The sequence below is a fragment of the Neolamprologus brichardi genome, chromosome 7 (assembly GCF_056152115.1).
Source record: "Neolamprologus brichardi isolate AB-2024 chromosome 7, ASM5615211v1, whole genome shotgun sequence".
NCBI lineage: Eukaryota > Metazoa > Chordata > Actinopteri > Cichliformes > Cichlidae > Neolamprologus > Neolamprologus brichardi.
Window position 1 is genome coordinate 16,881,279 of NC_142110.1, and position 14,142 is coordinate 16,895,420.

A 14,142-nucleotide genomic window follows, 5' to 3' on the forward strand; every position below is an offset into this window, starting at 1 on the left:
ACTTGGTTAGCCTGCTCTGTGGTCTGGCAATTTTTCATTTGTATTATTTTGTGCTTTTTCATCTGTGTAGACAGTTCAAAGGGGCATTAGGCGGTTCAGAGAAGGGTAACATAATAACATCTCTGGGTCTGATTCAGGACATCGTGTCCCACGTGACACGTTCCTGAAGCAACGATGAGTCACGAAGAGAAAAATGCATTGCTGATTAACGATGGAGTAAAAGCACCCAGTTGAGGAGAATTTTTTTTTCACTCTTGAGTTGGTGCTAACAAACAGGATAATTAATTTAAATCAATCACTGTAACAATCCATCATTAGTTTTACTCATAAAATTACTATGTGACAAGTCAAACTTCAGCTTTGAGCAGCTGGACCGTTCCATCTGTGAGCAGCAGATCAGTTTCTCAGTGGTCCTAATCAATGAAATCCAGCCACTCTCGGGCTTCAGGAACAGCCACAAGTACGGAGAAAGAGCTAGTTTCCCCTTTGGCGCACTGTAGTTATAAAACTGTAGCAGTATTTTTAAATTAAATCTACACGTCACATTACATCACATTACACTGTGCACAGCTGAGTGATATCTTTCAGGTAATTGTTTAGTGCTCTGCTAGAATATTTTACATTGTCTTTTTTTTTTTTGTCTGTATGTAAGCTTTGTTATATTAGTGTGAATCTGTTTCACTCTCTTGCTCACATTGTTCCCACCCACCTGTTTGATGCGCTGTAAATATTGCAGATGGGCATCTGCTTCAGAATAAAGTGTTTTTGATCTTTTATCTTGTCGTTATAAGCTGCATATTGTCTTTGGCGTCCAGATATTGTCAGATGTGTGATAACTGGTTTTGTTCTTTTCCAGAACTTCTGATTTGATTCCATATGTTACTGGGAGATATTTGATCAGCCTAATATGTTAGATGATCAAAAGCAAAATGCATTATATATTAATCTAATCCCAGATTTGGTGTAGTCCATAGCTTGCATATTTGAAGCAAAGAGCATTTCACACTTTATCTCCAAACAGGATTACACAGTGTCGTGCAATAATCCTGCAGCATTGCTCGCTTTATATCCTGAGCCAATTCAAGAACTCCCAAGTCATCCATCTGGCATGCTTAATGCAAAGCTTTTAACCTTTGTGGTGCACTGTATTAATATGACACGGACAGCTGTTCAGTTCGCACATATGCGTACAGTATCCTGTGCATTACAGTGCCATGCCGTCATCATCGCCGCATTATAGATTTGAACCCCTGCCTGCCTTTTTTTTTTTTTGCAGTTATATCAGAATTGAGACAATGGTGACGTAATTGCTATTTAATTAACAGCCATCGTTTTCCCCCAGTTGTCTCTGCTGTGAATACACTGCAGAGCTTTTAATGAATGTGAACACTGAGGACTCCCAGGTGACCCGCCTGTGCTGTCGAGTGATAATGAAAAGGGCGGATTCTTTGGCGCAAAATTGTCTGAGCTACAGGTTTACCAGTTAATATTATTCATTCAGTGGCGATAAGGGACGCAGGCGTTTGGTCAGCGTGGAAAGAGTGATGATAAAGAACTAAATATGTTGGCTCTTTGAATCCAGAGATGAGAGGCGAGCCCACACCTGCACTAGACTCTGGGAACAATACAGCCTTGGAGGAATACGTTGAAATCGCATTTGTGCTGGCGAACAGCTTTATTCTCTCCAGCACTTCTGTTGTGGGGGCTGCGGCAAATGTTTTTGTCATACTGGCGGTGTATCGGCAAAAGTCCCTGCAAACTTCCAATAACGCGCTGGTGGTCAGTCTGGCTGTTATAGACTTTCTGAGATGTGCAATCGATTGCCCGGTTCTCTTAACCATCGTTGTGAGTGTGTATCGAAACAGAAAAGTGGACAGTTTCATCTGTGATATACAAATGGCCTCTTTTTCATTCAGCTGCTGTATCCAGCTGTTAACACTGGCGTGCATAAGTGCAGAGAGATACCAGGCCATTGCACAGCCCTTCAAAGCCAATCAAAGGAAAAGGCGAATTAAGGCGCTGATTCCTCTCACATGGACCTTCGCTATTCTGGTGTCTGCTTTTTGTGTGATATTTTTGAGGGACTCACCTTTGCATATGAAATGCCAACGGCAACAGAGAGAAACGTTATTCTCTTATGACAAATTTGGGCTTTACATGCTATTCCCACTGTGGGCAGCGTGTTTTGGTGTCATCATTGGATTCTACGCTCGCATATTTGCCCTGGTGAGATCACACAGCCGTAAAATATTTGACAAAGGTACTTTTACTCTTGCTACAAAAGACAAAAATGAAGAGAAGCCGGAGAAAGAAAAAGCCGCAGTGGTGCAAAATGAATGTGGAAGATTTGAGCAAAACCCCACTTTGAGCTTAGGCAATGCTCAGACACAAGCTGAATCAAATTCACCCAAGGAAAAATCAGTACAATCTGTCTCCATCAATTCAGAGGATAAGAAAGAATTTAAAGATACAGTGAAGATGAGCAATGCAGAAACAAAACAAGCTCGGCCCCTTCCAGTACAGGCTACAGTGCTTACTGAGAAAAAACCTTTAAAAACAGAGCAGTCAAACCCCCATGTCATGAAGGTTGAAGTGAATCTGTCAAATGGAGATGCTGATTCAAATGTTAAGAGCTTAACCACAAAGCAGGCGTCAGTCAGTTTCAACACACAGGAACAATCCGAAGACAGACTGAAGTCTGAAGAAGAATCCAAAGAAAACAGCCTCCTGCAGCCCCCATCATTGCCTGCACCAAATGTAAATTCTCAGTCTACTACTATCTTACTGACAGAGCCTGACCAAGCCCTAAACAGCAATGAAGGAGAAACACTGACTGTTGCCTCACAGGCTCAGGTGACCGCTTCACCTCCAGTCTCAAGCAACGTCCCCGAAACAGAAGCAATGCAACTCCCTGCAGCGGTAGAAGGGGCTGTTTGCATGATGCCTTCAAAAGCAAGTAGAGAGAGAGCAAACAAAAAGAAAGAGGGCAAAATGGCTAAACGTGCTGGCTATATAATTCTAACCTTCCTCTTATTCTGGTTACCACTGATCACAACGAAACTGGTGAATTACTTGATACGCAAAAACACAAACTCACAGGTAAGTGCCAGCAGCAATAGGCTTGTGATTTCTCTCCATTATTGCAGGGTCGTTACCTTACAATATAAAACACGTCGGGGGGGCTGTTGCTGTGATTTAGTGCTATGTAAATGAAATGGGATTCACATGAAAATCTCTGTTGTGTTATACAAAGTTAATCTAAAGATCTCTTAATTCTTAAAATTGTCTATTGTTTTTCAGATAATTATCATTGAAGACATGGAGGTCCTGTCAGTGTCTGTTGCCTGCCTCACGTCACTAAGTGACCCAATCATATACGCTGCAGTAAACCCTCAGTTTTCTTCAGAATTTTATCGGCTGAAAAATAGGATGAAGTCCATATTTCATAAGAAAAGATAGACTTTCATGACCCAATGACTGTATTCATATTCGCTGTGCAAGTGAATATAGAATTTAATAACATTTGTCTAGTCATTGTCTAAATATTAACTAAATTAAATCCCAGTCGTCAAAGTGGGATTTTTCTTTTTTTATATTTGGGTATAAGAAGCTTATTATTTTATATGCCGCTGCGTTATCTTAGATTTTATGCAGGCTGACTTCTCAGCAGTTACTAAACACTGCAGAGCAGAGGCAGTGCATGCTGTGAGAAGCTGCCTGGACTAACGCAATCAGCTCTGCAGGGGGGGTCGGTGCTGCGCTCTCTGTCAAACAATCACAGAGGCCTGCAGTCTGCCTCCAGAGACCCTGCAGCCGCGACCCACCGCTGGGCCAGTCAGGTCTTCACATGTCCTCCAGCAGCACCTAATTATTATGCCATCCTGTTATAAAAGATGCTCTTTGAGTGGTCGTGAAAAAAACATTACCAGATCTACCTAATTATTTTTCTTTCTTTTTTTGTAATAAAAGAAAAGACATGGGTCATTTAATGGATGTTTCCATAGAGCTACAGTATTTATTCTATCCACTGCACCAAATGCACAATGTGTGTGATCATTTGTCCCCTTTTCACTTGCCGCTTACATATGTGGTCCTTGACAAGACTTGTGTTTCATTAAAAGCAGAATTTACATCATGACATACCAGGCTCACTTGTTTCCTTCCCACCGATCTCGTTTTTACTGACAAACCAACAAGAAGCAGAGACATACTTTAATAAAACAGAATTCGGCAATGAGAGCATGCAAATCCTTAATTCAACCAGTTAACAGACAGAAAGAGAATGCCAACAAGTGTCAACTAAATCTAGAAATAAGAGAGGAGCCAGCTTCAAATGCGGTTGAGAAAGTCCTAACTGAGATATTTACAACATGAAAAGTGTACAAAATGGCCCTTTGACACAGTAACTTCCACCGAGGCTTGCTTTTGAATATCATAAGAATTGGTAAGTCATTGGAATTGATGCTCAAAACTCTCTCATATAGTTTTCAGTCCAAATACCACGTGTTCACATTAGGGTTAGTATTAGTTAAGTGCCGCCGAGAACATTCACTTATGTTTCTACCTTGTGACCTAACTAATATATACCCTGTATAGTTCTCAGTATCAATTATTAACTAACGACAGCGGCTGTCACACAGATCCATATCAGGATGTCAAATATGTAAGCTAACACAGAATTCGTCATTTGACTTTCACTTTGCACATTTCACAAACATGGTCAGGATGCGTAGTATATTTTTACTCGTCATCAAGCGATGTTTTTCAACTAGTTAATGAGTCAGTTAATGAATATTCACAACAGTTATCCATTCCGGTGGATGTACGATTTTTGGAATTTACAACAGTGAGGGGAGCGTTAGAAAACATTTCATTGAAGGGGGTTGGGGTTCAAAACAATCGATGTAACAAGCAGTGAGTGAAACGAATGTCCCGCGATGTGTAAAGGAGACTGATTTAATATTCACAAAGATCGCCTTCAGGCAATGAATATGTGTGCTTTGTCATCAGAGGCCATCGAGAATGACCTTTAAACATCCGCATTTCCTCCTTAAATCATAGACAACAAATATGACTACATTACATAATCAAAAATAAAGTTGTTTTTCTTTTTTCCTCAGTATTTTTAGGCAACGACGATGACCACGCGCTCCTCGCCCTCTTCCTTGCTCTTGCTGTGCTTGATGGAGCAAGATCTGCTGGTTCACTTCCAAGGCAGCTGTCCACATCATATTAATACCATGCAGAGTTTGACATCAGATGAGATAACAACTTCAAAAAAACCCTCGACCTCTGTTAATCTTATAATCCTTCTTAGATTATGGCAGGTTGATGCTCGGTGGTCCCTCTCCTCAGCATCTGGTGCTTCTTGAGACCAGTTAGCCGATCAGATAGGCGTGACATCTACAAGGCAGATACTCGGACAATGTTGCTCTGAGAGTATGCTGTGGTGGTGGAGCCGTCCCCGTCTGATGAAGTCACCACCGGGGCAGATAAGCTGACCATGGAGGGAGTGATGTAAGGTTCATCACATTTCAAGGGCACGGTCTCGTCGAGTTTAGCGTTCAGGCTGGCGCGACTGTGAAAGAAAACAAGGGATTAAAAGAGGCTGAAAGGTCTGAGCTTGCAAATGTACACGACACAAACCTGTTATTTAATAAGTTCTTGTACAACGTATACATGAGTGAGGATTGTATACATACACGAATACACCCCCTCTTTATGAAGTGGTTCATCCTGTGATGCATATGCTGTAAAAATCCTACATTTTTAATTTACTGTCCGAGAACAGTCCTTTATTGTAAATACTGAAATTATGTTTCACACACGGTAGACGTTTTCAGAGCAATAGCACCAGACTACTCCACCCAGTTTGGAATCGCAGATTCTTTTTTTTCTGACCTTCTGAAATAACAAGAACTGCAGATCGTTTATATTGTACTTGCCTATGGGAATGGGTTTGCTCAGGGGAGTCTGCTGCCACCCGTTATAATGAAGAGGAAGGGTATTTAATTTGTGGTATTCACAAGGGGGGAGAAAAAAGACCTGTTACTCTGCATAATCCACTGAATGTGCTTTCAACAGTTTTCATGAGAGCAATTAGGCAGGAAGCAGTTCCAGTGAAAAACAGTGAGGATTATTCCGAGATAACAGGAACACGGTGCTGGGATAACACCATTAACTACAGCACGTTAGTGCGTTTATGTCAATACAACCAACATACTGTATATGCCAGCTGTACTGTCGATCTTTTTTATCTTTCCTTGTGTTTGTAGCTGCTTGTTCATTTGTTGCTCTTTGCTGTTGCTGCATATCACCACATTTATTGAGGAGGGAAGAGGTGACATCACTTGTAGAGGTAATGATCAAATCAAAAAACACACAAGTCATTTATTTAATTTCTCAGCATCCCAAAAAGCACTGTGAAGTCAGAGAGACTACATACCTGTTAGCCACTGGCCTCTCTCTTATCTGTATGGTGCTGAGCTCCTGGTTATTTGTGCTGGGCAGGCTGAAGCTGCTCTTCTTTCTATGGCGTCGAGAGCAGCATGAGCCCAGGCCGTGCGGAGACGAGGACACGGAGGAGGTCCGGGAGCCGGACTTGTTCATTACGGAGACCTCCATGCAGTTTGCCTGAAAGGTCTGCTCGTCCACAAACTCGTGATTCTGGAGAAGGAAAAAAAATTGGATTCAGTGTTGCTTATGAATCACTCTATTACATCAATGATTGGCTCTGTTCAATGATGAGTAAAGATGTTTCACAGTAAAGCCTAAACAGACTGAACAGAATCCACTGCAAAATTGTTTAATAATTGGAAAATGAATCATCAAGGGAATAGAAATATATTGGCCCAGATGTCCATATTAAGTGCCATCTGTGAGAACATTCACAACTGTTATCGCTGTGAAAAACGAGCAGAACTTGAAGGTCAGGCTTCAAGTGTGTTTCGGGCCCCGCCAGCAGGTGGCAGAGAAAGGCTGTGCAAGATCTGATGCCGTGCCTTGAATCTTATAACTCACCTCTGTTACTCTGTCTGTTATCTATAATGCACACTGTAAAAGACCTGATGCAAACCTTTTCATTGCTACGGGAATAGTGTGAAACCATTTTTTGGAGCTTTTCCCAGATGAGAAGCAAGCCGGTTAATAGGAGAGGGATCATCTCATGACAAAAAAAACTGATTCACTCCCTGCATACGTCTGTTTGCAGAGTTAAGATCTGCACGAGTGTAAACCTCATGTCAGAGCAAAGAATAAAAGAGGCCCCTGCATCTCTAAATTATTGATACAGTAAAATGAAGTACGCCGGTTTGTTTAGATGAAATAATCCTTGTGGATGGCAGAGCCACGTTATCTTTAGCATGTCGCTGGCTCGGGGACTCAACATTTCCCAGCCCCATTTAAAGCTATTTTTAACTTATGCTGAACAGGAAATAGATTGTACAGTCTGAGCATAGATGAAAAAAAAAGTCACTTTGTTTCTATTTGCAACTCACTGTAACAGGTTTGAACTACTGATGATACAGCGCAGACTGTAGGAGTAATGCAATGAAAGGAGCTCCCCCCCCCACAGAGAGCTATTTTAAACCGTGTGAAGTCTGTTACCAAGATAGTAAAAAATAAAAAATACCAAAGCTTTCATCTTCCAATCGACATGGCTTTAAGGTCTTCTAAGATTTTTTTTGTCTGTTTTTTTACCGTGGTCTTTTCCAGGCAGTGCAGCAGATGATGATGCTGGCTCTCGAAAGGAGGGCTGGGGGCCTTCCCCACCAGGGCTTGTCCTGCCTCCTTGGAAGCCTTGATAGAGTTAAAAGAGAAAAACAAAACAAAACAAAGAGAAAACCACAGCAGTGTAGATGAGCAGGGTTACATTCTGCTAGTAGACAGTCAACAGCAAGTAGCTCGGCGATGTAGTGGCGAGGACGCAAAAGCACCGAGAGTTGAAATGTTGATCTGTAGCATGGCAGCCAGTCCACTGAACCTAGTGACACGGCGACGTTTTAGGGGTGGGTGCACAGAAACTGCGACTAATCGCAGCGTGTTTACGCTGAGAACACTGGTTTTCTTATGCTTTCTCAAATTTGATGATAAGAAGCAGGAAAAGTCCAATTCGAGGTGAAATCGCTTTCAATGCGGCAGCAGTGGCACACCTAGACACAGATCAAACACAGCGTACCAAACACGGCAACAGCATTCTGCACCATAATGTCACCACACATATGAGACACACTTTATGAAGCTCTGCGCGGCTCTGGGATGGACGGTATGCTGTATTAGTCTGCACTACAACCTGGGATGCTCTAGAAAATACGCACAAAACACATAGCAGATCCAAAAAAAAAAACAACCCCCCGCCTCCTTCAAAAAACCCTCCCCAAAACAAACAGCAACAAAAAACAAACCAAAACAGAGTTTAGAGGAGATGTGGGCTGAGCGGACAGCCTCCACAGGTGACATACTGTCTTGCAAGCCTTTGTCTCCCTCCTTCCCCTCCAAACCCTGTTGGACAGACATGCAGAGCTTGGTTAATGAGTAAGTGTGAGTGCAATGGCTGAGGCTCCACCAGAAGGCAAGTATGCCTGCCTGGTCCTTCTGCTGCATGGACAGAGAGAGAGAGTGTTGACAAGGAATGTCAATGCTGCAGCTGAGAGGGTTGATGTAAGAGAGGACGATCACACTGAAGCACTGGAATGACAGCAGCCCCTGTGTTACAGCATGAAAAGCTTCCCCGTGTGTGTGTGTGTGTGTATGGTGTGTGGTGGCATGCCCCCCCACCCCCGACCACCCTACCCACACCCCTGAGCAGAGTGACATGCAAGCATCAGCGAGGCCCCGGTCAGTCAGCCCCCACCCCCCACCCTCAAGCCGCTGCTTGGCCCCCAATCCGGTTTACCTCCTCCAGTGAGTCGATCAGGAGCCCATTTTGTTTGTAGCGCATATAGGCATTAGTGCCTCGAATCTTCGCAGCACGGATTCTAGCGAGGCGAGTTTTCTGTTTGAACAAACAGACCTCTGTTTTAGCCTCTGACAGTTTGTCCGTCACACTAATTGGCTACGTCTTCCTCCACCACCCCTCCTCCCCACCCCGCCCTCTCCACCCACCCCGGCAGCCGCAGTATTTAGTGGAGAAAGGTTATGCCCAAATCTACGATTAGGAAGTTCTGCCTTAGCAAACACTTTTAGAAAGAAATGCACATATTGCTATCGAAAAAGCTGCTGACACAGTACTCTGAAGATCATTTGTTCAGTCATTGTCATTCGCTCTCTTATTTCCCTCTCCCCCCCCCCCCCCCCCCCCCCCCGAAATATACTTAAGCAAGTCAATACACACATACGCTCAATAGACACACAACACGCAGAAGCACAATAAAAGATTATTATTCTGGAAGATAGCGTTTGCCCTGTCATTCTGTTACATGCGGATAAGACAGGGACAGAGAAGAGGGGGAGAAAAAAGGGCAGATAGAAGCAAAATAAAGACAGATAGGGGAAAGGGAAGACAGTGGCAAAGGAAGGGGGAAGGCGGGGAGCCAATACCCTCTGTGCTCGTCGTTTCTCTGCCCTCTGGCTTTGGTGGTAGATACGGCTGAAGTTTGACACTATGACAGGGACAGGCAAGGCAATGACCAGCACCCCACTCAGAGAGCATATGGACCCAAACACCTTCCCTACGATTGTTTTTGGCACCATGTCACCGTACCTGAAACACACACAAAACAGATAAGAGTGAGCACACTGGGTAGGAACACAAACAGGGAAAATCTTCCACTCAGGAGGTTTATTTAGCATGTCAAGTTGTTGCGTGTGCCTAATGGTATTTTTAATAGTCTTGGAGATAGTTACGGTGACCTTGGGATATTTCACAACTTCAAATAAAAAGTCACACATTTGAAGTGGGCGAAGAATAAATAGGACTCCCTCTGATGTCACCTCTCCCTGGCCTAGTTTCTACACGCCATTGCGATGTTCCTCTTTTAAAACACTGTTTCATATATAATTACACACCTGCTGGCATCGGCTAATGCTTTCACGTCGTGACCAAATGCGCTACATATCCTCCGTGACCTCTGTTAGCCAAACAGCTTGTGAAAGATACAGCGAGTAGTATCACGTTGAGTAAAAGCAAAAAGGGGAAGGGAGCAGTGTGATGCCGAACCCCGGAGAGATCGATTAAGTCTGTGGTCCTCGGCGACAGCCACCGGTGTGTTTTGTTCTTATTCCCACATTAAAATGGAATATGGAGACGCAAAGGGAACCCAAAAATTCAACACAAGGAGAAAAGAGCTTTTCTGGCACACATGCATGACACTGATGAGGAAGGTTTCAAGGTATACCTGAGCACAAATAAAGCATGTCATTTTTCAATGGTGAACAGGCTGCATTCAACAGATTAAAGGCTGCGCTTCTGTCAGGTTGGACTGACTCATCCCCAGTCCCATCAAATTAACGTGCCTGTCTTCTGCTAGAAAGCCAAATCTGTCTCTGTTCAAGGCAAACCTGAAATCAAACTGTTTTCATCACCTCGTTTTCTTTACTTTGGCAGACACCCTCTGCAACACTTAATAAGCACTAAAACCAAGGATACCAAACTGAAGAAGAGAGACACTTCCTGACTTTCCCTGAAACTTCGTTGTCTTTTCACCTGTTTTATAAAAGACATAGCTTTGGAGATACTAGGCCATTATATGCTCCTATTTTGATGACAAAATTTGATTTAATGCCAACATGGGAAACAAAGGTAATTCAGGTCATTCATAAACACTGTTATAAAATGATATCACAAAATGTAAAAAATTTGCAATACAATCCCAGGCATGTCTGAAAGCAAGAGACACGCCAGAGGCTAATATGTTCACGAGCTTTTGAAAAACTTCCTCAGTGAAGGTTTTAAAAACCTCCATTTCTATTTTTAACATGTGGTCGAATAAAACGTGAATTTTGTCTCACAATGTTAAAGGTGTGCAGCTTTATTTCTTTTTTTGATGTTGGACTGTGCGCCGTGTTGAGCCTGGGTTATGCTTGATTGCGGACACGGATAGCTGGACGGCTGAGTTGTAGTTCTTATTATACTTCTTTAAAGTCCACTGCCTGGGCGCATGCGTAGTTGGTGCACTGTTATCTAAATTATCTGCGCTGTGACAAAAATTGCACAACCTCGTACTCAATGTTTGATGATGAAATTTATGTTATGGGGCCCAAGCAGAAATCGTGTGCACGGAAAGTAGAAATCTCGCTTTATTGTTTGTGGACTTTTAATTGGCCGACATTTCTTTACGGTTAAGGTAATATTACCACTTGTTCTTTTGGTATGCATGAGATCATTTTTTTGCATGTGGACGGAGACTTTTTTCATAACAAATTCGGAAAAAAGTCCCCGTTGCCTGAAGCCTAAAATGGGAGCTACTTTAACAACCTCTAACAAATCACAGTGCTTTGTAAAACACGCAAGAAAACTATCTCCACTAAATGTGGAAACGATAAATTCAATTCACCTCATGAGGCACAAACACACCGTCTATTACAACCAGGCTACAAGGAGGAGATGCTAGCAGCTGGTGATGTGCAAAACACGTAAACAAATGACTCCACCGAGCATCGGGAGAGGACTTGCTAGTTTCACTCCATGTGACGGGAAGAGCAAATGGTGGACGGAAATTACTGATGCGATTACAGGTGGAAAAACAGGGTGGTTAAAAAGCTGGATCTAAGATACAACATCCCAAGTAGGAAACATCTTTCAGTTTTATTAGGCAACAATATTGTGCAGCTACTGAGAAATTATTTATACTTGAATTTTCCTGGGAAAATGCTACCTTTGCATTTGACTTGCAATAGATTCACACTTCAAACTAGGTAATGTGTCATCAGTGAAAATGTGTCCTCATTGTAAAGTTTCTTCAAACCTTGTGATATAAGGTTGTGGCTATAATGCCTGCCCCTAGCACTCAGGGGGAAATGCTGGAAAAAGATGGAGGTATTCCTTCTCAAAAAAGGCCAAATCAGATCATTTTTGTGTTTGCTGGGTGGTTAAACAAGCTGTAGCCCCTGCTACTATATACACATTTCAATATGGATTTTTGTATGGACGATGGATTTTATGTTAATAACATTTTTCTAGTGCTTTACCAGCTCACTGCTAGTTTATTACAAATGCATCCAATGCAGTATATTATATATGTATTTATGTTTTTTTTCTCATTCATTTATGACATGTGTGGGTTGCATAGACTACTGTTTGCACTCCAGATAGTCCCCCCTGGGACAATAAAGACAATTCAATCCAATTCAAACATTTAGCTGCAAACACAGTGACATCCTGTAGCCACATGCACATCTGATTACTTTTCAAGATTATTACTTTATCAAATAGAAAATCCCGATGTCTCCAAGGCAATTAACAGATCCAGGCAAAAAAAATCTGCAAATTCATTCGTATGAGCATAATCTGCATATTCACATGCGGCTCTGTGCTGACATGCTAGGCCACCAGCAGCACTGGGATTTAAAATGAATGATTCAGGGCACGTATGTTTTCCGTGTCATCTAAACATCTCTCCGAGTGCTGCAGAGGACCGGCAATTCACACGTTCGCAGGTGGGTGAGATGAATGAGTGAGACCCTAATGCGCAAATGACCTGAGTAGACCATTACCTCCCGAGAGTAAGATGAATGCAGGTAGGAAGGAACATCAGCATTGCTCAGTGGCTGTGACAGTAGTCCGTCTCTCAAGTGAGGCAGGGTAATGTGAATGTATCGCTACACGGGAGGTTGACTATTTCATAAATGAAGTTGTCTAATGCCCACAGACGTCTGCTTGAGTCATTAGCTTCAGGTTTCCATCATGTTGGGCCCAACAGTCTGGGCTTTTACAGAGCTCGGGCGGAAAGATGTAAAAGTGGACATTTTAATATCACGCTTGATGGGACTTCATGTACAACAGTTTGCTTTCAAGTTGACTAATCTCGCACAGATGTCATTAGTTTTGCAGTTCATTACAGGTCAAGTCATTTTCCTATCTAATGGCAGACAATGACTGAAAGCAGGTGTCAATTATAGGTTCTGGATGTGCTGCTGAAAGCCTATTAAGAGATCCATAAAAAAATGGAAGACAGCATTCCCTCGCATGTACTTTACTGCGGCGAGTGGAGTGGTGAGATGCAGGCACGTCCGTTGTGGAATACAGTGTGTTGCAGTGACTGTCTTCTTTTGGAAGGAAAGCCTAGCAGCGAGCAGATGAGAAAGGAAAGCAGCAAGCGCACTCTGGAGACAAACAGTAACAGTGATGGATTGTTCATAAGGGAAAGCTGAGATACACAAAGCCTCGTGGATGATGACAGAGGTAGGAATTAACAGCAGCTGCAGATTAAAGTAATGTTCCTACTTTGTTCTTGTTGTCTCTAAGTACCAGGTACTCACATTTGCTACCGCTGCTACCCTAAGCTGACACGGGTGAGACACAAAGACGGATGACCAGATTCTTATCCTCACTGCAGAGGATGAAGAGGAATGTCGAGATGACTGAATATCAATTCCCCACTTCCGCCCACCTAAAACCATACCGTGCTCGCGCCGGCGCCGGCCTTTAAAAACAACGCATTCTGTAGAATTGTCCGACAGCGAGATGACAGCATTGCAGATGAAGCTCGGCGCGCCGAGAGAGAGTGAAACCGCGGGGTTGCCTCAGAGTGTAGGAGAAATGTCAGACTCAAAGGAATATTTGAATTCTAGAAACGGGGGGGATGAATGTCCTCACCTGGCTTTGGATAATAGACCAATCAAACATTCATGAGTCCCTGTATCAACCTGCGTGGCTGAGTTTGTGCAGTTGACCTTAAAGGCAGTGCGGTATTCCATCAGGGGTGCTCTGAGACAAATTTCTGTACATGACCTCACCGCCTCACAGCTAGCGCCAACACCTAAAAACAGGGACACGCTTGGACACACAGGAACTGACACACAGTCAAAACAGACACTTGTTTGTGTGTATATGTGTGTGCGTAGGGCCTTTAATTTGATATATAGTTAAACCAATCCTCCTTCCTAAAAAAGCAATCTTGTTCCTTGATTGTCTTCCAGAACCCTGTGTCTGAAATCTGACTGCCATCTGGTTAGTGGGAAGTGAAAAAAAAAAGATATCTGGAT

The 14,142-nt window shown here is 42.9% G+C and overlaps 1 protein-coding gene across 2 annotated transcripts in view; it reads right to left on the minus strand.

The window, feature by feature from the left end:
- Positions 1-3,832: 3,832 nt before the first annotated feature.
- LOC102788385 (A-type voltage-gated potassium channel KCND2-like) overlaps positions 3,833-14,142 on the minus strand; it is a 31,944-nt gene continuing 21,634 nt past the window's right edge. The window contains exons 3-7 of one of the 2 annotated variants that reach the window (XM_006782587.3): positions 9,538-9,700; positions 8,894-8,992; positions 7,699-7,797; positions 6,446-6,666; positions 3,833-5,578 (exon numbers count right to left, since the gene is read on the minus strand). In XM_006782587.3, the coding sequence (XP_006782650.1) occupies positions 5,404-5,578; positions 6,446-6,666; positions 7,699-7,797; positions 8,894-8,992; positions 9,538-9,700 (757 nt within the window). In that variant the 3' untranslated portion in view covers positions 3,833-5,403. The remainder of the gene's footprint in view (positions 5,579-6,445; positions 6,667-7,698; positions 7,798-8,893; positions 8,993-9,537; positions 9,701-14,142) is intronic. The other variant, XM_006782588.3, reaches the window with a different exon arrangement.